Here is a 19,716-nt window from a genome sequence, read left to right on the forward strand (position 1 = left end):
GGGCGGGGCTCCGTGCGGCCGGGGCGGGGCGCCTCCTTGTCACCGCCTGCGTCACCAGCACAGGAGTTTTCCACTGACGAAAAAGGCTGTGCTGCTGCTGAGAGGAGTCAGAGCAGGAGGAGCTGCCACAGCACTCGCTGCCCTCTCCGGACTATGAGAGCCGCACACCGCATCTAGTACCCGCTGCCTGACACCGGAGGACGGCCAAGGTGAGTGCTGCCGGGGACGTCACCGCGGGGCTGCCTGGCACCGGGGCTGTCCGCCCTGTGCCCGGGCTGGAGCGGGCTCTCTGCTCGCAGTATTGTTACTTTATGTCTAGCGGCAGCCGCTGTCTGTGAGCTGCAGGCGCTGGTCAGTGGGCGCGGCGCGACCTCTAGCGGCCGGGACTGGCAGTGCAGCAGGCTTCCCCGCTTGTTCCATAGTCGCCGATGTGTTTATTAATCGGGATTATTTTATCACCTGGTGTGATGTGCGATTGACTGGCACAGAGTCTTCCTATATGAAGTGTATCCGGTAGTCGGCGATTGATTTTTGGGGTTCACTTCTAGAAAGTGTCGGCGCTGCCTCTGTTTAATGTTTGCATGTGTCGCATGAATTGAGACATTTTACTTCTCTGATGCAAAATACAGATCTAAGTCGCTTCTGCTAATCTGACCCCCCAAGTCGTCTGTGTCGGTGCCAGGGAATGTCGCTGCTGCCTGTCTCCTTTGTATAAGAATGCGCCCAGTGTGTCTGTGATTGGAAGGAAATGTCGCACAGGACCAGGATCGCACTGGATGCTGACGTCACTCCAAAGTTTTTGGCTCCTGATGAGTGGTGGGAGGGGGCGGGTGACGTGCGGGCGACTTGTGACGTCACCGGTCTCCTCTGTGGCAGTGGGGAAAGAGTGAAGTAATGAGGCTGATGACTCAGGGGCTGCAGTGACCTCATGTTTCTCTGGAATTTTCCCTCCTATTTGTGAAGTGGAACTTCTTAAGTCTTGGAGAAGATTAGGCGGAATAAATGTGGGAATCCGGGGGGGGGCCTTACCTCGGGCCATTAACCCCTTCCGCACGTGTTTCATACACGCAGGTCCATAGCAGTCTGATATTTATCTCCACCATCTATCGCGGTGACTACGTGTTATAACCCTCAGACGTCTCCAACAAATTCCATCAATTGTAGAATATGGCGCTGTAATGCGAAAAAAAAAAAAGGTCATAGAACGTATCTGGTTGCGTAAAGGTGAGCGTTCCGGTAGACCGCCCTGAGGTCCGGTTGTATCGTATGGCAAGATGGTGGCCGCCACGATCTGTCTCCCATCTGTGTGGACTGAACATGTTCCCAGGACATACGTCTTCTTTGTGCTTTACTGCACAGCCTTGGAAGGAATCTCGTCTTCCTGAGGAGACCCTCCACCTTCTCCTCAGAGGTTCTCCTCCTCCCTGTTCTGTGGGAACCTTCTCTTATCTCTGCTGTGTGGACTGGAGGAGAACCCTGTGTTTAGGTGACATCCCTGAGGTCTCCTTTAAATAGATGTTCTTCTGACAAACTTCTGGGATTTCGGGTTGTCTAGGGGGATTTGGATGAATACCGCTGCGTACAGTCCGGCTTGCTGAGGCTCGGCATTGATTTCTCCTCTTTCCTGGTTGCACCAGTGTTTAGATCCTAGATTATATATTTCTTCTATATGTACAGAGTGAAACTGTAAATGTATGTATTTTTGGTTCCTTCTCCAGCACACTCCCCACATAAGAATCTGATTGACAGTGGCCGGCCGGTTGTCCGTGGGATGGGTCATATGAATGATCCAACCAGCCCCATGTAAATTCAATCATGTCATAGGTGTGTGGTTTCTGCCAACTGTGGGCAAACCTTTCCCGCCTCAGGGTCACATTTTCATCTGACTGAAGTCTGCCAACGGGAAGGGTTGTTGCTAGCAGTGGTCATCTGAAATCGGCCATTTGGGCCAACTTTAATCTGTAGTCTGTGGACATGTTCACACTTTTTGGAGGAGGTTCCTACTGAGGTTTGTTTTTGGAGGAGGTTTTTTTGCAGGTTTAGAGGCAGATTTTACTGCAGGGTTTTCAGCCAAAGCCAAAAGTGGATTCGGAAGGAATCTATAATCTAAAGGAAGATCTCCTTCCTTCTGGATCCACAAAAAAAAACCCAAAAACCTGCAGGAGAATCTGCCTCAAAACTTCCCCTGGAAAAACTCAGTGTGAACCTACCCTTAGGTAAGTGCCCTCAGTGTGTCATTTCCTTGGTTGCACTTGTATGGAGTCAGACACCACAGTGATTTTTATTTTTTTACTTTTTTTCTCCCACTTTTGCATAGTTTGCTAATGTGCGGACCTAGCCATAGTCTAAGTCCGCACGGAAGTTTTTCTTTATACCTTTCTCCCTTATGGGTGTTAAGCTGAGTTTTCTGGAGAAACCACAGATGGTAAACCTGCCGCCACCAGCGCGTGACCCTGAGCGGTGCCGTCTGCTGCCACCAGGTGCTGGGACCAGATAGTATGCTCGCTGCCAAAAGCAGAGCTTTCCTAGGACAGTGGGATTTTTTTTATACTTGCAGAGCGTCCGTTATGTAATTGACTTTCACGGAGACCTTCATTATGGATCTGAGCTCCAGCTAGACCAGTGACCCTGTGCCGTCTGGTGCGTGCTGTGGGGGTTTCTTCTCCCTGCTGATGATCCTGGAATCGGCTGGTTGTACGCGTGAACCTGGAGCGAGCTGTCATAACAAGCAGATCCCGTTCTACCACATTTTCTAATCCTTCCCCTGATTTACATCTGAATGATCCAATGACTGCTGCTCGCAAGTTCTGCACGTGGCTTTTATGGCCTTTAAACAGGTGTTTGGCTTTCAGAAGGGCTGCATAGGCGCACGCGTGTCTCTCGAGGGTTAAGTGGAGTCAGACGGGCATTTACAAGGTGATCGTACTTTTTTTTGGAGGCGGCAGAGAATAAATAGGAGCTTTCAGTTTTAAAACAAGTCCTCCTCTGTTGTCGAAGTAGGTGGGTTGTCACCCAGCTTTACCAGGACCATGCGTGGAAATTCTGGCTGGTTTTGCAGCAATATAGGAATAGATGATTAAAGGCAGATTTGGGGAACCCAGGTTGGGGAACCCTGTCGGAGCTGTATGTGCTCCTATTGGTTTTCCCAGTGGAGACGCCAGGAGACCGGTTCTGTCTGCATACTGATGTGTATGGGCCGTCCCGATTTTCACCCAATGGCAGATGTCAGAGGAAAGAGAGATCAGACTTCTGTGTTTCAACATGCCTGATCCTTCCGTTCTCAGGGGAGGTGTCTGGCAGTGGCTTTAGCTGGCCATACACATTAGATAGCGGTTCCTCCTGGCTCTTGCATACACATGCACGCTCAGTCAAGTGTGCATGCGTTCCTAAATTGAGTGCCTCCCACGTGGTTCCCCTAGCAGCTGATTGTGGGGATCCCCACTGGGGGTTTGGAAAAGCTTGTCTTCAGTCTGTGCAATCAAAATTGGAAGGACTTTTTTTTAAAGTTGTCCTCCTTTCTAGCGGTCAGTAGATGATTACTTGCCTGCACTGCTCCAGTTCTCCCAGCAGGGGCTCTGTTTTCCTGGCTGCAGCGGTGACGTCACATCAACAACACATGACAACTACAGCCAATCATTAGCCTCTTCAGTGCACCACTGAGACCAGTGATTGGCTACAGCAGTCATGTGAGGTCACCACTGCAGCCTGGAAGAGCCGGAGCGGCGCAGAATATGTCAGGTAAGTAATCGTCTCTTCTTTATGAAAGGTCAATCCTCTGCAGTTGTCGGGTTTCCTCTTGCAGTTGGACGACCCCTTTAAATGCTTAGTCTAAGGGCTCATTCACAGGACCGCGTGCTGCCTGTTGCCGTATTGCGGATCTGCAATACATGGGCACCGTTCCGTGTGCATTCCACATCACGGATGCGGACCCATTCACTTCAATGGGTCCACAAATCCGGAGATACGGAACACTACGGAGTGCTTCCTGGGGTTCTGTTCCGCGAAAACATAGAACATGTTCTATCCTATTGTGGACCCATTCAAGGGAATGGGTCCACAATCCCCATGCGGCTGCCCCACGGATGGTGCCCGTGTATTGCGGACGTTCGTGTGAACAAGCCCTAATGCTGTATCATCCCCAGTACCAGTAGTCCCGGCTGTAGCGTAGTCTGTGCATTGCCGATAGTTCTAGAATAACCTTTGAGCTCGGAATCGTCAGACAAACAGAAAAATAAGCTTCCGAGATGCACGCTGCGCGCAGATTTCCCAGGGTACATATTGTTTTGGGCCTGCTCCTGTGTTTACTATACCGTATAGCGGAGGCTCGTTCATTCCTGAAATTCCTGCATATGAATAAGTCCAAATGCACGGGTGAGGGAACGAGGGAGCGTCCCATCTTGCTGTTCACTCCTTCCCACCCACTATTAGGCCTCTTGCACACAAATGTATTTCCGTTCTGCAAAATATGGAATGCACACGGATGTCATCCGTGTTTTTTTTTTTTTTTTTTTGTGGACCGCAAAATACATAAGGTTGTGTGCAAGAGGCCCTAGGTAGATTCTGGCACTCCAGAGTGGGGATGGGTGGTCTCTCCCAAAGGTCGTCTTAAAGGATGGCTTTCCTTGGCGCAGAACGGATGCTTTTCTTTTAGAGAGGACGATTATCATGTTATGCTTAGAAGAGGGCCCCCTGCAGATGATGGGGCTCCTTGCATTTTTTTTTCTTTTTTCCCATTGCTCTGTACCTTTTTAAAGCTCGGTTGGGAGTGGTGGTGCCAGACAAGAATTCCTGCGGTTTTGGTCCATCGACTCTTGTACTTGTTTAAAAAGCTGTTTTTAGTAAAATAGATGAGTAAGATGGCCGAGCCAAGAACAGAATGTCTTTTTTGGCAACGTCCAGTGAGGCATATTTTTTTTTTTTTTTTTTAATAACCTGAAATAAAATGAAGTTAAATAGTTCTTCTTGTATGGGGCAGAAAGCTGGACTTAACACATGCTGAATAAAAATATAGAATATATATATATTTTTTTCTTAACTGCGATTTCAAAAGCAGGGTTGTGAGACTAGCAGGAAACGTAGTGGTTGAGAAACTATTCCCTGTATGACTAGACGACCATCTGTGTGCCTATACTCCATCGTATAGGACAGCACTCCAGCTGCTGTCAAACTACAACTCCCAGCATGCACACTTTATTGGCTGTTCTTATAACTCCCATGGCAGTAAAAGGAGGATACTGGGAGTTGTAGTTTGAGAACAGCTGGAGTGCCGGGGGTTGCTGATCCCTGGTATAGGACATGGCCCTGCCTTTGTATGACCTACACATGTTATTGTAGCTGTCATAAGTTAGAGAGCCCCTCAAACTCCCCATTACCGGATCTAGTTGTGGCTTTTGCTTACAGCGCCCCTAGTGCCATGGAAGTGGACTATTAGTTCTGCCCATATACATTACTTGAGATAAATAAATTCCTAGCGGTAGTGACTAGTCTGCCCAATATACTGAATACTATGAATAGCCCCTGGCCCCTATCTTATATGAAGGATGGCCTTATGCCTATCCCATGCATGCTTAAACTCCTCCACTGTATTTGCAGCTACCACTTCTGCAGGAAGGCTATTCCATGCATCCACTACTCTCTCAGTAAAGTAATACTTCCTGATATTACTTTTAAACCTTTGCCCCTCTAATTTAAAACGATGTCCTCTTGTAGCAGTTTTTCTTCTTTTAAATATTCTCTCCTCTTTTACCTTGTTGATTCCCTTTATGTATTTAAAAGTTTCTATCATATCCCCTCTGTCTCGTCTTTCTTCCAAGCTATACATGTTAAGGTCCTTTAATCTTTCCTGGTAAGTTTTATCCTGCAATCCATGTACCAGTTTAGTAGCTCTTCTCTGAACTCTCTCCATATATACACACTTTTTATTTTATTTTTTTTATTCTTTTGCGGGGCTGTGGACAGCACGCGGTTATTGAAATAAATGGGTCTGCATCCAATCCGCAAACCAGATCCGTACCAAAAACAGGGTTGTGTGAATACCCTCTACGCCAAATATTAGATACTATGGTACGGTTTGGGGAAAATTTACGGCATATATTATATTTACTTGGACAGCCTAGTATGTGGGGTTATTCGTAGTCACGAGGTGCTGGATGATGGCATGCAGTAGCTGTGCCCCCTGTGTTTGGGTGACGGGCACGTTGTAAAATAATTAGAGCGCTTGTTTTCTGTGCGTACTGCATACACGCCGAGCAGTGCTGTGTACAGTCTGTGCACCATGCTAATCAGTTTCCTCTGCAGGGCGGCAGACGCTTTTTTTTTTTCCCTCCTGTAAAAGGAGCTGAAATTGATGTTTCTTTAGGTCCTGATGTCCTCGAGTGACCCTTCAACACAAAGCTTGGGTGACACTTTGCTACTGGCTCCCTCTGACAGTTTAGCGCCGCGCTCACTTTGTACCAGCCCTGCTAGTAAATCTGCTTAACGCTCTCCTTTCTAGTGCAGTCTAGAGCCACTTCATAAAACATCTGGCAGCCATCGCCTTCACATCATTCAGCGGGAAACAATTGGGGAACTGCAGAGACCCAGATGCTTCTCACTAGATCTTTGGAGAATTTGGGATGACCTGACCAGTGCAGCTCTGTGTAGATACTCTTCCCTACCGGAATTATGTTCGCTTAAGAATTTTACGGTTTTGGTTAAGAGATGCAAGAACGCTATATCTAAAATAGGAATTCCCCAGTACAAAAAAAACCCAACAAAAATCCAGTGAAGCTCAGCTGGTTCCTAGTTCTACCTGTTTCTGGGAAAGCAGGGGGAAACCCAACATGGTGACCATTACAGCTCCCACAGGGGAAGTTACTCTGCTTTCTAAGCTGCTGGGCAGTCCACAGGAGTGGAGTGTGGCAGTTGTATCCTGGCTGAGGCTATTTAGAAGCGTGGGGTGATATGCTTCCTGAAAGAAATCGGTTGTAACCCAAATTTGCCAGGAAAAGATAACCGGAAACGCCAGAATGAACAGTTGTGCAGAAGAGGAAATTCCACAGACTACGACCTGCTTCTCTGGTTGTAAAGTGCTGCAGAAGTAATAGATAGAAATAATGGCTAATCATCAACATCTCATCATCCCACCACACAGTTCTTGTTCTAGCTAGCCCATGAGAAAGCTCTGGACGGAGTAATGTTGTCTTTTCCCTATGAGTAGAGGCCACCCTGAAAGCTGATCCCACACCAAGATCTGTCAAAGAAGATTTAAGTGTCTAACCTGTTCCAAAGACCTGGCGAGATTCTTTTTTAATCTTTTTGAGGAACTGAGAACCTATGCATGCTCATGTACCAACCAAGTATGAGTGTAAGTGCAAGATAGAAAGCTGATGATGAGCTGCCCATGAGTGTCCAGGCTGATGGTTGCACCTGCAGTGGTGGCCTTCTCGAGGATGATAGGTTTACGGTCTTGAAATGCTTGTGTATGAACTCTTGAACCTTGGCCTCTGTCAACACAAGTGCAAGGAGGGACGTGTGAGGTTTCACACTGGGTTGGTGATCTGCTCAAACATTTTGGAAGGGTGCTGCCCATTGACACGTAGCAGTAGTCAGTAGTGGTATGGTGGTCAACCAAGAAGTCCCTTGAAAGAAATTTTTGTTATTTTGTCATGTAACTATTCACGCTTTGATTTGAGAAGCTCCCTGCCACCCAGTGCTGTACATACAGGTATCCTCAACTAGTAATGTACTGTGGGCGATGCACATTAAGGAGTTAATGAATGGTAGGTCCTACATGTTGTGCTCAAGCAGTGTCCGCGCACTGTACATTAAGTGAGACACCAGGGCCATGGCTGGAGGCTCGCATAACAAGGTTGTAAATAATTAACTAGCGAGCCGCTTCCCCACTCTGCAAATATAGCACTAATTTAGCTTTAATCACCTGCCCAGCGCACTTGGCTGGGTTAAAGTTTCCGATTGCTGCGCCTGGTGATGGTCCCTAAATATTCTCCTGTAGATGACTAATGGACATCCCGAAAAATGGCATAGTGCTAGATAAAAGAGAGAAAAAATGTTAATGTTGGACATTGGTCTCCTGGACTTAGCCTTATGCTTTTGACCTTATCAGTTTTGTGGTCCACAAATCACGGATCCGCAAAAAACGGATGCAGTTCCTATGCCGTCCATATTTTGATGACCCATGTGCTTTCTGCAGAAGGATAGAACATGTCCTGTAATTGCCCGCAAAATGCAGCCCACGGACCCATTCAAGTCAATGAGTCAGCAATAAATGTGGATGCCACACGGACTGTGTCTGTACTTTTCAGGATCTGCCATTTGCAGACTGGGAAATGCATACAGTTTTTTTTGTGTGTGTGTTCAGGAGACGAGGGGTCAGCATTGCTGGCATTTGTGGCACAGGGTGACAGAATGGCATGGCACCACAGCCAGTCCCTCTGGTTCCTGACAGCACGGCACTTCTAGAGAGGAAGAGCTCGGTTTCCTAATGATGTCAGTCTGCTGCAGTCTTCCATGGAGGCAATGCACTAAGCCGTCACTAGTCACTCTCCACCCTGACGTCAATATAGCTTACTAGTAAAGCTGTGGGAAATAAGTTTCCTGGCGCTTCCCCATCACGGTTCCTGGGCTGTTGTCACGTCCATCAGTAAACTCGCAGGCAGACTACTGAGTCACCCTGAGTCATCTTTCTAAATAATGTCTGTGCCGTGATGTCTCCTTCTCATTCCCTCCTACATACTGCTAATATTAAACTGATACCTTGTACGCGTGTGATAGTCGTGATCCAGCGCAAGCGCTTCTATTCTCACCCTGAGGTTACCCGAGGCAGAGATGAGCGTGGTCGAGCAGCACTCTGGATACAACATGAATTGATCAGTCTTGTCTAAGCGTCCATTAAGCGCTCGTTACTCAGCTTTATTTCCATTTGCTATGGTATTTATGGGGTTAATGGGTTGCCCATGTAGTGTGTGTGTGTGGAACGTAATCCGATCTGAAGCACAAAATGTCCTTGTCTGCAACCTATTTTCGTTGATATGTCCAGAGGCTGCAAAAAATCCAGGAGAAGGAGGAAAAAAAAACCTGCTGCAATTTGGGGCAATTGATGTGTTTTTGTTTCAGCGTTTCATTTAATAAGATGCTCTGCCTGTATTTCCCGAGGGAGGTGCAGCATGCAAATCATGCGAGAAGTATTCTCCGAGGAGCAGGCAATTTTCTTTTCTTTTTTTTTTTTCCCTCTTCCTTTCCTCATTTCGGTAAATGAGCTCGCTGGAGCTGAATGGGATGTGACAGGAAGCAGTCGCTGCATTATTACAGTCCAGCATGTCGTTTCCTGTACGTTCTAGAAATGGGTCGCCTTTACCCAGGAGAGGTTCTGATAATTAGACACCATTAACATTTCTTCTACTTAGAATTCATTTGTTAACCTGTTTTCAGTATTAAATTGTGTAAAAAATTTTTATTTTTTTTATACCCATTATAAAACTTCCCTTTTTTTTCTTTCCCAGGACTGTGAAATCTACTCAGTCGCCATGAGTGGGTTACTGAAACGCAAATATGAAGCCCTGGAAGAGGACTTCACCTACTCCTCTTCCTCTTCATCCCCTTCATCATCGGCCACCTCTTCTGGAGGGGAATCTGATGACGACTTTAGCTACAGCCCTAGGCCGCTCCTGAGCAACTTCACACGTAAGTGGAACGGATTGAAACCCCCCCAACCCCATGCTCACCATGACTTTTATATAACTTCTGTGCGATTCTATTTAAAAAGCCATGCAAAGCGAGTGGATAATGGCCAGGCATTTCTTCAGCTTCTCGTTTCCCAGTTGTTGTGCTGTATGACTGAACTGGGCTTTAAATAATCTGCATAGTTTCCGCAACAGCGGCAGTAAAGATGTCAGCTCTTGGCCACCTGAATAAATACTGAGAACTTTCCTCCTTGGCTTGAATCTATAAGCTCACTGCATACAAGCCCTATAACGATTAGAAGAGTAAGCCAGCACCTCCACTTATGGTGTCCCGTCCAAGGACCCGGTCCAGTCTGTACAGATCCAGAAAAGGAGTAAGATGTCCAGCACCGAGATAAATAAAAAATCTTCAGTCTTTATTTCATAAATTTAAAAGAATGCAGTTTCTTCACCGGTAGCGTAGTGTCACCATCATCTATATGAAGAAACTGCATTCTTTTAAATTGATGAAATAAAGACTGAAGATTTTTATTTATCTCGGTGCTGGGCATTTCTTACTCCTTTTCTGGATACAAGTCCTATGCATTCCTCTAGATCGCTCGGTCAAATTATATTCTTTAACCACCTCAGCCCCCAGTGCTTAAACACCCTGAAAGACCAGGCCACTTTTTACACTTCTGCACTACACTACTTTCATCGTTTATTGCTCGGTCATGCAACTTACCACCCAAATGAATTTTACCTCCTTTTCTTCTCACTAATAGAGCTTTCATTTGGTGGTATTTCATTGCTGCTGACATTTTTACTTTTTTTGTTATTAATCGAAATTTAACGATTTTTTTTGCAAAAAAATGACATTTTTCACTTTCAGATGTAAAATTTTGCAAAAAAAACGACATCCATATAGAAATTTTGCTCTAAATTTATAGTTCTACATGTCTTTGATAAAAAAAAAATGTTTGGGTAAAAAAAAAATGGTTTGGGTAAAAGTTATAGCGTTTACAAACTATGGTACAAAAATGTGAATTTCCGCTTTTTGAAGCAGCTCTGACTTTCTGAGCACCTGTCATGTTTCCTGAGGTTCTACAATGCCCAGACAGTACAAACACCCCACAAATGACCCCATTTCTGAAAGTACACACCCTAAGGTATTCGCTGATGGGCATAGTGAGTTCATAGAACTTTTTATTTTTTGTCACAAGTTAGCGGAAAATGATGATTTTTTTTTTTTTTTTTTTTTTCCTTACAAAGTCTCATATTCCACTAACTTGTGACAAAAAATAAAAACTTCTATGAACTCACTATGCCCATCAGCGAATACCTTGGGGTCTCTTCTTTCCAAAATGGGGTCACTTGTGGGGTAGTTATACTGCCCTGGCATTCTAGGGGCCCAAATGTGTGGTAAGGAGTTTGAAATCAAATTCTGTAAAAAATGACCTGTGAAATCCGAAAGGTGCTCTTTGGAATATGGGCCCCTTTGCCCACCTAGGCTGCAAAAAAGTGTCACACATCTGGTATCACCGTACTCAGGAGAAGGTGGGGAATGTGTTTTGGGGTGTCATTTTATATATACCCATGCTGGGTGAGAGAAATATCTTGGCAAAAGACAACTTTTCCCATTTTTTTATACAAAGTTGTCATTTGACCAAGATATTTATCTCACCCAGCATGGGTATATGTAAAAAGACACCCCAAAACACATTCCTCAACTTCTCCTGAGTACGGGGATACCAGATGTGTGACACTTTTTTGCAGCCTAGGTGGGCAAAGGGGCCCATATTCCAAAGAGCACCTTTCGGATTTCACTCCTCATTTTTTCCTGAATTTGATTTCAAACTCCTTACCACACATTTGGGCCCCTAGAATACCAGGGCAGTATAACTACCCCACAAGTGACCCCATTTTGGAAAGAAGACACCCCAAGGTATTCCGTGAGGGGCATGGCGAGTTCCTAGAATTTTTTATTTTTTGTCACAAGTTAGTGGAAAATGATGATTTTTTTTTTTTTTTTTTTTTTTTTTCATACAAAGTCTCATATTCCACAAACTTGTGACAAAAAATAAAAACTTCCATGAACTCACTATGCCCATCAGCGAATACCTTGGGGTCTCTTCTTTCCAAAATGGGGTCACTTGTGGGGTAGTTATACTGCCCTGGCATTCTAGGGGCCCAAATGTGTGGTAAGTAGGTAAATGACCTGTGAAATCCGAAAGGTGCTCTTTGGAATGTGGGCCCCTTTGCCCACCTAGGCTGCAAAAAAGTGTCACACATCTGGTATCTCTGTATTCAGGAGAAGTTGAGGAATGTGTTTTGGGGTGTCTTTTTACATATACCCATGCTGGGTGAGATAAATATCTTGGTCAAATGCCAACTTTGTATAAAAAAATGGGAAAAGTTGTCTTTTGCCAAGATATTTCTCTCACCCAGCATGGGTATATGTAAAATGACACCCCAAAACACATTCCCCAACTTCTCCCGATTACGGAGATACCAGATGTGTGACACTTTTTTGCAGCCGAGGTGGGCAAAGGGGCCCATATTCAAAAGAGCACCTTTCGGATTTCACAGGTCATTTTTTACAGAATTTGATTTCAAACTCCTTACCACACATTTGGGCCCCTAGAATGCCAGGGCAGTATAACTACCCCACAAGTGACCCCATTTTGGAAAGAAGAGACCCCAAGGTATTCGCTGATGGGCAAAGTGAGTTCATGGAAGTTTTTATTTTTTGTCACAAGTTAGTGGAATATGAGACTTTGTATGAAAAAAAAAAAAAAAAAAAAAAAAATAAGCATTTTCCACTAACTTGTGACAAAAAATAAAATTCTAGGAACTCGCCATGCCCCTCACGGAATACCTTGGGGTGTCTTCTTTCCAAAATGGGGTCACTTGTGGGGTAGTTATACTGCCCTGGCATTCTAGGGGCCCAAATGTGTGGTAAGTAGGTAAATGACCTGTGAAATCCTAAAGGTGCTCTTTGGAATATGGGCCCCTTTGCCCACCTAGGCTGCAAAAAAGTGTCACACATGTGGTATCGCCGTATTCAGGAGAAGTTGGGGAATGTGTTTTGGGGTGTCATTTTACATATACCCATGCTGGGTGAGAGAAATATCTTGGCAAAAGACAACTTTTCCCATTTTTTTATACAAAGTTGGCATTTGACCAAGATATTTCTCTCACCCAGCATGGGTATATGTAAAATGACACCCCAAAACACATTCCCCAACTTCTCCTGAGTACGGCGATACCAGATGTGTGACACTTTTTTGCAGCCTAGATGCGCAAAGGTGCCCAAATTCCTTTTAGGAGGGCATTTTTAGACATTTGGATACCAGACTTCTTCTCACGCTTTGGGGCCCCTAGAATGCCAGGGCAGTATAAATACCCCACATGTGACCCCATTTTGGAAAGAAGACACCCCAAGGTATTCAATGAGGGGCATGGCGAGTTCATAGAAATTTTTTTTTTTTGGCACAAGTTAGCGGAAATTGATATTTTTAATTTTTTTCTCACAAAGTCTCCCGTTCCGCTAACTTGGGACAAAAATTTCAATCTTTCATGGACTCAATATGCCCCTCACGGAATACCTGGGGGTGTCTTCTTTCCGAAATGGGGTCACATGTGGGGTATTTATACTGCCCTGGCATTCTAGGGGCCCTAAAGCGTGAGAAGAAGTCTGGAATATAAATGTCTAAAAAATTTTACGCATTTGGATTCCGTGAGGGGTATGGTGAGTTCATGTGAGATTTTATTTTTTGACACAAGTTAGTGGAATATGAGACTTTGTAAGAAAAAAAAAAAAAAATTCTGCTAACTTGGGCCAAAAAAATATCTGAATGGAGCCTTACAGAGGGGTGCTAAATGACAGGGGGGTGCTAAATGACAGGGGGGTGATAAATGACAGGGGGGTGATAAATGACAGGGGGGTGATAAATGACAGGGGGGTGATCAATGACAGGGGGGTGATCAGGGAGTCTATATGGGGTGATAACCACAGTCATTGATCACGCCCGTGTAAGGCTTCATTCAGACGTCCGGATGCGTTTTGCGGATCCGATCCATCTATCAGTGCATCCGTAAAAATCATGCGGACATCTGAATGGAGCTTTACAGGGGGGTAATCAATGACAGGGGGGTGATCAGGGAGTCTATATGGGGTGATCACCACAGTCATTGATCATGCCCCTGTAAGGCTTCATTCAGACGTCCGGATGCGTTTTGCGGATCCGATCCATCTATCAGTGCATCCGTAAAAATCATGCGGACATCTGAATGGAGCTTTACAGGGGGGTAATCAATGACAGGGGGGTGATCAATGACAGGGGGGTGATCAGGGAGTCTATATGGGGTGATCACCACAGTCATTGATCATGCCCCTGTAAGGCTTCATTCAGACGTCCGGATGCGTTTTGCGGATCGGATCCATCTATCAGTGCATCCGTAAAAATCATGCGGACATCTGAATGGAGCTTTACAGGGGGGTAATCAATGACAGGGGGGTGATCACCACAGTCATTGATCATGCCCCTGTAAGGCTTCATTCAGACGACCGGATGCGTTTTGCGGATCCGATCCATGTATCAGTGCATCCGTAAAAATCATGCGGACATCTGAATGGAGCTTTACAGGGGGGTGATCAGGGAGTCTATATGGGGTGATCACCACAGTCATTGATCATGCCCCTGTAAGGCTTCATTCAGACGTCCGGATGCGTTTTGCGGATCCGATCCATCTATCAGTGGATCCGTAAAAATCATGCGGACGTCTGAATGGAGCTTTACAGGGGGTTGATCAATGACAGGGGGGTGATCACCACAGTCATTGATCATGCCCCTGTAAGGCTTCATTCAGACGACCGGATGCGTTTTGCGGATCCGATCCATGTATCAGTGCATCCGTAAAAATCATGCGGACATCTGAATGGAGCTTTACAGGGGGGTAATCAATGACAGGGGGGTAATCAATGACAGGGGGGTGATCAGGGAGTCTATATGGGGTGATCACCACAGTCATTGATCATGCCCCTGTAAGGCTTCATTCAGACGTCCGGATGCGTTTTGCGGATCCGATCCATCTATCAGTGGATCCGTAAAAATCATGCGGACGTCTGAATGGAGCTTTACAGGGGGTTGATCAATGACAGGGGGGTAATCAATGACAGGGGGGTGATCAGGGAGTCTATATGGGGTGATCAGGGGTGATTAGGGGTGATCAGGGGCTAATAAGGGGTTAATAAGTGATGGTGGGGGGGGGTGTAGTGTAGTGGTGCTTGGTGCTACTTTACTGAGCTACCTGTGTCCTCTGGTGGTCGATCCAAACAAAGGGGACCACCAGAGGACCAGGTAGCAGGTATATTAGACGCTGTTATCAAAACAGCGTCTAATATACCTGTTAGGGGTTAAAAAAAAAACACATCTCCAGCCTGCCAGCGAACGATCGCCGCTGGCAGGCTGGAGATCAACTCTCTTACCTTCCGTTCCTGTGAGCGCGCGCGCCTGTGTGCGCGCGTTCACAGGAAATCTCGCGTCTCGCGAGATGATGCGTATATGCGTGACTGTGCGCAGCGCTGCCACCTCCGGAACGCGATCCTGCGTTAGGCGGTCCGGAGGTGGTTAAAGCTTTCCTCACAGCCTAATGTTTGCAGTTGTGCATGTTCTGTTTGGCAACTGGCGAAGGTATTTTGGCTCAATGTGAATATTACTGACTGGAAAGCTATATTTTTTTCGAGGCAGACCTTTTAATAAAGTTGTTTGTTAGTAAATGTGTGGAGCCTTTTTCGTGTGCTGATAGATGTTTTATTTACAGCGATATCCATCCTAAAAAAGGCAAAGCGGGCGAAGAAGAACAAGGTCCAGTTTGATCGGGTGATAGTCTTCTACTTCCAACGATGCCAAGGTTTCACCAGCGTGCCAAGTCGGGGTGGATGCACACTGGGAATGCGGAGAAAACATAGCTGCAGCAGGCAGTTCACATTGGAAGAGTTTTCCAGGGAACAGTTGACCCGTCGTAGGGAGAAACTGAAAGAGCGTTTGAAAGAAGAGAAGCTCTTGGCTTTAAAGAATACGGTAGGTTTCCCGAAGGAGAATGGATTGGGGAAAGCAGACCACTTGGTCATGATGTCGTCGTCTTCTTACTTTTCTCTTCTACAGTAGCTATTTTCAACTCGTGTATGTTGTTTTAGTGTTGCTACTCTGTTCGGTTTTGCATGTTTTTTTTGTTTTTTTTTCTCCAGTTTACAAAGAATGGTACAATAGAGTCAGAAAAGGCCAATAACCTCAGCATTGATGACATCTGCGATGAAGATATTGACATGACCAACTCAGAAATCGAAGATGGTTTCAGTCCACGAATGTACCCTGCCAAGAAACGACGGGCACTGCTCAAGAGAGAAGGCGTGAAGAAGATTGACAAAAGTGAGAAGCATGAACTTAATGAAATCCGGAAGTCAAGAGAACAATGTGGCTGCGATTGCCAAGACTTCTGTGAACCGGAGACTTGCAGTTGTAATTTGGCAGGCATCAAATGTCAGGTTAGTGTCAGATTTTGTAATTGCTCCTCAAAAATATGTTTTTTAATCACTTCAATCCTTCTTTTTTCTTTATTTTTGTATACACTCTGTAGTCCTCTAGTCTTTATGGAATTAAGCAAATATCTTGAGTTTGGTGTTGTAGCCATTGAATGCAGCTTCAATTCCCTGTAGGAGCATTGTGCCCTATCCAAAAGAGTAGTCCTATTAGATTTCATAATATACGGCTATACAAACATTGCCATTAAAGGGTTTATACCATGATTGATGTAAAAAATGCAAATAAGACCTCCTATAGTACATGATAATCTATTTTAAACAAAGCTAGAACCAGTCCTGTACCACACATGGAATCCAGAGATCTCCCATTCATTGCTCTAGTTGTTCTGCTAGATGTATTTCAGGCATGTCCGTTTTGCTGTAGCTCTTACTCTGTAATTGCCACAGCCACTAACAGATTATATAGCTGGTGGCAGTATAAGATTTAAACTGTGCACGTGCGACCGCCTCAGTGAGGTGGACAAAAAAATAAGGAAAATAACTTTTTTACATTTTTAGTTACATGCAAATACAAAAGTATTTAGATCCAGGCGCTGGTTTGAAAATGTAGCCCCCTTGTACTATATCTAGAAGAACATTGATTAATGCTATGTTTGTGCCCTCTTCCAGAGAGATCATTCAACTTTCCCATGTGGATGCACCAAGGATGGATGCGGAAACCCAAATGGAAGAGTCGAATTCAATTCATCCAGGGTACAGACCCATTTTATCCATACGGTTATGAAACTTGAGCTGGAGGAGAAAAGGCAAAATAACAATGATGGGAATGACAAACCCGAAACGATGTGCGGTGAAAGGCTGAACCCCTTCGGGTGCTCAGCTGTAGAATTCAGTGAAGATGAAGAAAGGACTGCTCCCACCACCACTACTGGCACCACCTCACCCACTGCCCCCTATCATTTCAACATAGACTTGGAGCCGGCAAATGGAAACAGTTGCAGCAGTGACACAACGGACAGCTCCTCCTCATCTGGTCAGAGTGAAAGCTCTGAAGGTCCATTTGAACTTGCTTCATCTGATAAGTCGCAGTCAGATTTTGAGGAAGATTATCTCGCTAGGATTCTTCATTTCAACGACTCCGAGTATGAGGAGAACAGCAGTGACTGCCAGGACAACTTGAGCTTCTTTCATAGCACAGATTTTTTCTGTGATCAGGTTTACGAATCTCTCTACAGCTCAGAGAAATCAGCGAGCGGATTGTACGCCAACTCCCTATCGAACATTTCAAAATGCGTCGATGAAAATGCCAACCAAGGTGCGGATTGCTTTACTGACAATGAGGTATCTATGACCATCTCTACTGATTCTACCGTGGCACCGGGAGAGCCACTCTTAAAAAACTATATGGATATCAGCCTCTCCTCGGAAAACTTTGAGATTCCAGATGAAACGGAGTACAATTTTGGACCCCTTTACAATTCATTGAATGAATACGAGAACTTGTGTTCTCAGCAGTGTCTGGTGACGCTTCTTCCCGGATTTACCCCAGCTACGGACACGACCGCGAGCTTCTTAGAATCTTTAATTAGCTCTTCAGAGCCCTGTGGTGACAATCAATATTTAGATGATGCCTTAAAATCACCATCTCCTTTTGAATCCCTCATTGCATAACCGGGGAGGGGGCGGAATCCAAGCTGAGGATACTTTGTAGGAACAGTGAAAAAAATAAGGAATGTTTCTATGTTGATTTTACATAGATAACTATATTTTGGTCTTTTTATGGGGGGGGAAAAATGCCTTTTTGGAACTGTCATTTCCACCAGTTTACCTTCCATCGGTTTGAACAAATTTTTATTTTATTATAATTTTTTTTTTGTAAAAGACTTGTACATATTTTGGGGAGGGGGGAATTCTTATGTTTGTGAACCTGTGAAAAGCTATTCTTTTATGAATGGGTATACAGGGATTCCCCTGTAAACCTCGTTCAATGCTTTTTAAGATGAACTCTATTCCTGTATTTATTGTAAAAAGAGAAATATTTGCGGAGGGAGCGTGCACTACTCGGGTTTTCAGAAAGAAAAAAAAAAATGGAGGAAAAAAAAAAAAAACGCATACTTTATACAGAGCTGTTTTATTTATTGCAAATTCCAGGAATGAGACTGAAGCTTGAACTAGCATGAGTTTTATTTAAATTGGAAATACCTCAGATGTATTATGAGTACAATCATATTTTTCCATAATATATCTGCATTATTTATAGAACTATTTTAATTATTTTTATTTTTTTTCTGTACAATAAGTTAAAGGTTCATTCATTTTCTTCCCCCTTTTGTGCAATATTACAGCAGCAGTCTCCATTAATTCAATATGCCACTGGTATTATGAAAAAGCACAAGGACGTTACTGGGAAGAACAGCAATTTTTGTATCCCATCCCCCCCCCCCCCCCCCCCCAAACGTCTCTGTGCTCCATTTACAAGCCATAATTTTGAGTTCAATTATTTAATCTTTCTGTAAGTTATTTTTTATTTATTTGATCTATCTAGGGATTTGGCCATAAGATTCCCATCAGCTGAAATCGCCCCCCCCCCTTAGTTTGGGCACGCCCATCAGCTGAACGTGGTGCGGTTGCAATAGACCTAGAGCTACATAGAGCCACATCTGCACGAGCAAAGAGAAATTCCTTTTTCCATCCGCTTATTTCTAAGCCTCGATGGGTCAGTTCTATCTCCTTCCATAAAGGATGGTCCCGGCTATTTATATACAATTCCTTTTTAATTTTAATGAAAGTTATGTATATGTAAAAGATTATTTATTGCTTTACAACATTTAAAACAACGTGAATATCTTTCTAAATTTCTTTTCTTCCATCCACATGTATTTAAGTGAGAAGCGACACTATTTAAGCTTTAAAATGAAATGCAGATATTTAATTGAGAGTGTTTAATGAAAAGGAACATTTTTATGGTGCCTAATAATAAGATATAAAATTATGTTTTATATATCTTTTTGTTTTTCTTTTCTTAAATTATAAAACCTTCTTAATGCCAGAGACAAGACCATTATATACTTATAATATTATTATATATTATTTTTTTTTTTTTGAGCTGCTCTACCAAAAGGTTAACTAGTACCTTTTTATGAAGAAAGTATTGACCTTTTCAGTACCAACCTACTACTATACCCGTCCTCTCTGAAAAGAACCAGGTCATCATTACACTGTTATTTATGAAGATTGCTGTTTTTCTGTGTGTGACCTAATTGGCTACTGTGAAAAGTGTCCAGTCTTTGGAAATGACACATTTTGGCAAGGCGGCTATGTACCTACTCTAGCCGGATGTCTTTGCAAGGGACTGCCAGCTCCTAGCTCTGCTTGAATATGATGCCCGCTCCTGAATACGTATAGGATGGGGATGGCATTGTTCAGGCAACGGGGATTTGGTCACGGGGCATGGCCGCCCCTTAGTTCCTGAAATGCTTAGACGGGTAAAGAGGTGCAAATGCTGTCTCC

At 44.5% G+C, this 19,716-nt stretch overlaps 1 protein-coding gene across 1 annotated transcript; it reads left to right on the forward strand.

Annotated features, from left to right (window-relative positions):
• Nucleotides 1–97: 97 nt before the first annotated feature.
• Nucleotides 98–19,271, forward strand: CSRNP1 (cysteine and serine rich nuclear protein 1). Its single transcript, XM_040433793.1, has 5 exons — nt 98–209; nt 9,501–9,681; nt 15,486–15,745; nt 15,913–16,209; nt 16,876–19,271. The coding sequence occupies exons 2-5, from the start codon at nt 9,525–9,527 to the stop codon at nt 17,875–17,877; spliced, it is 1,716 nt and encodes a 571-aa protein (XP_040289727.1). The 5' UTR covers nt 98–209; nt 9,501–9,524; the 3' UTR covers nt 17,878–19,271.
• Nucleotides 19,272–19,716: the final 445 nt, after the last annotated feature.

This window comes from Bufo bufo, chromosome 5 (assembly GCF_905171765.1).
Source record: "Bufo bufo chromosome 5, aBufBuf1.1, whole genome shotgun sequence".
In the NCBI taxonomy this organism is placed as follows: Eukaryota; Metazoa; Chordata; class Amphibia; order Anura; family Bufonidae; genus Bufo; species Bufo bufo.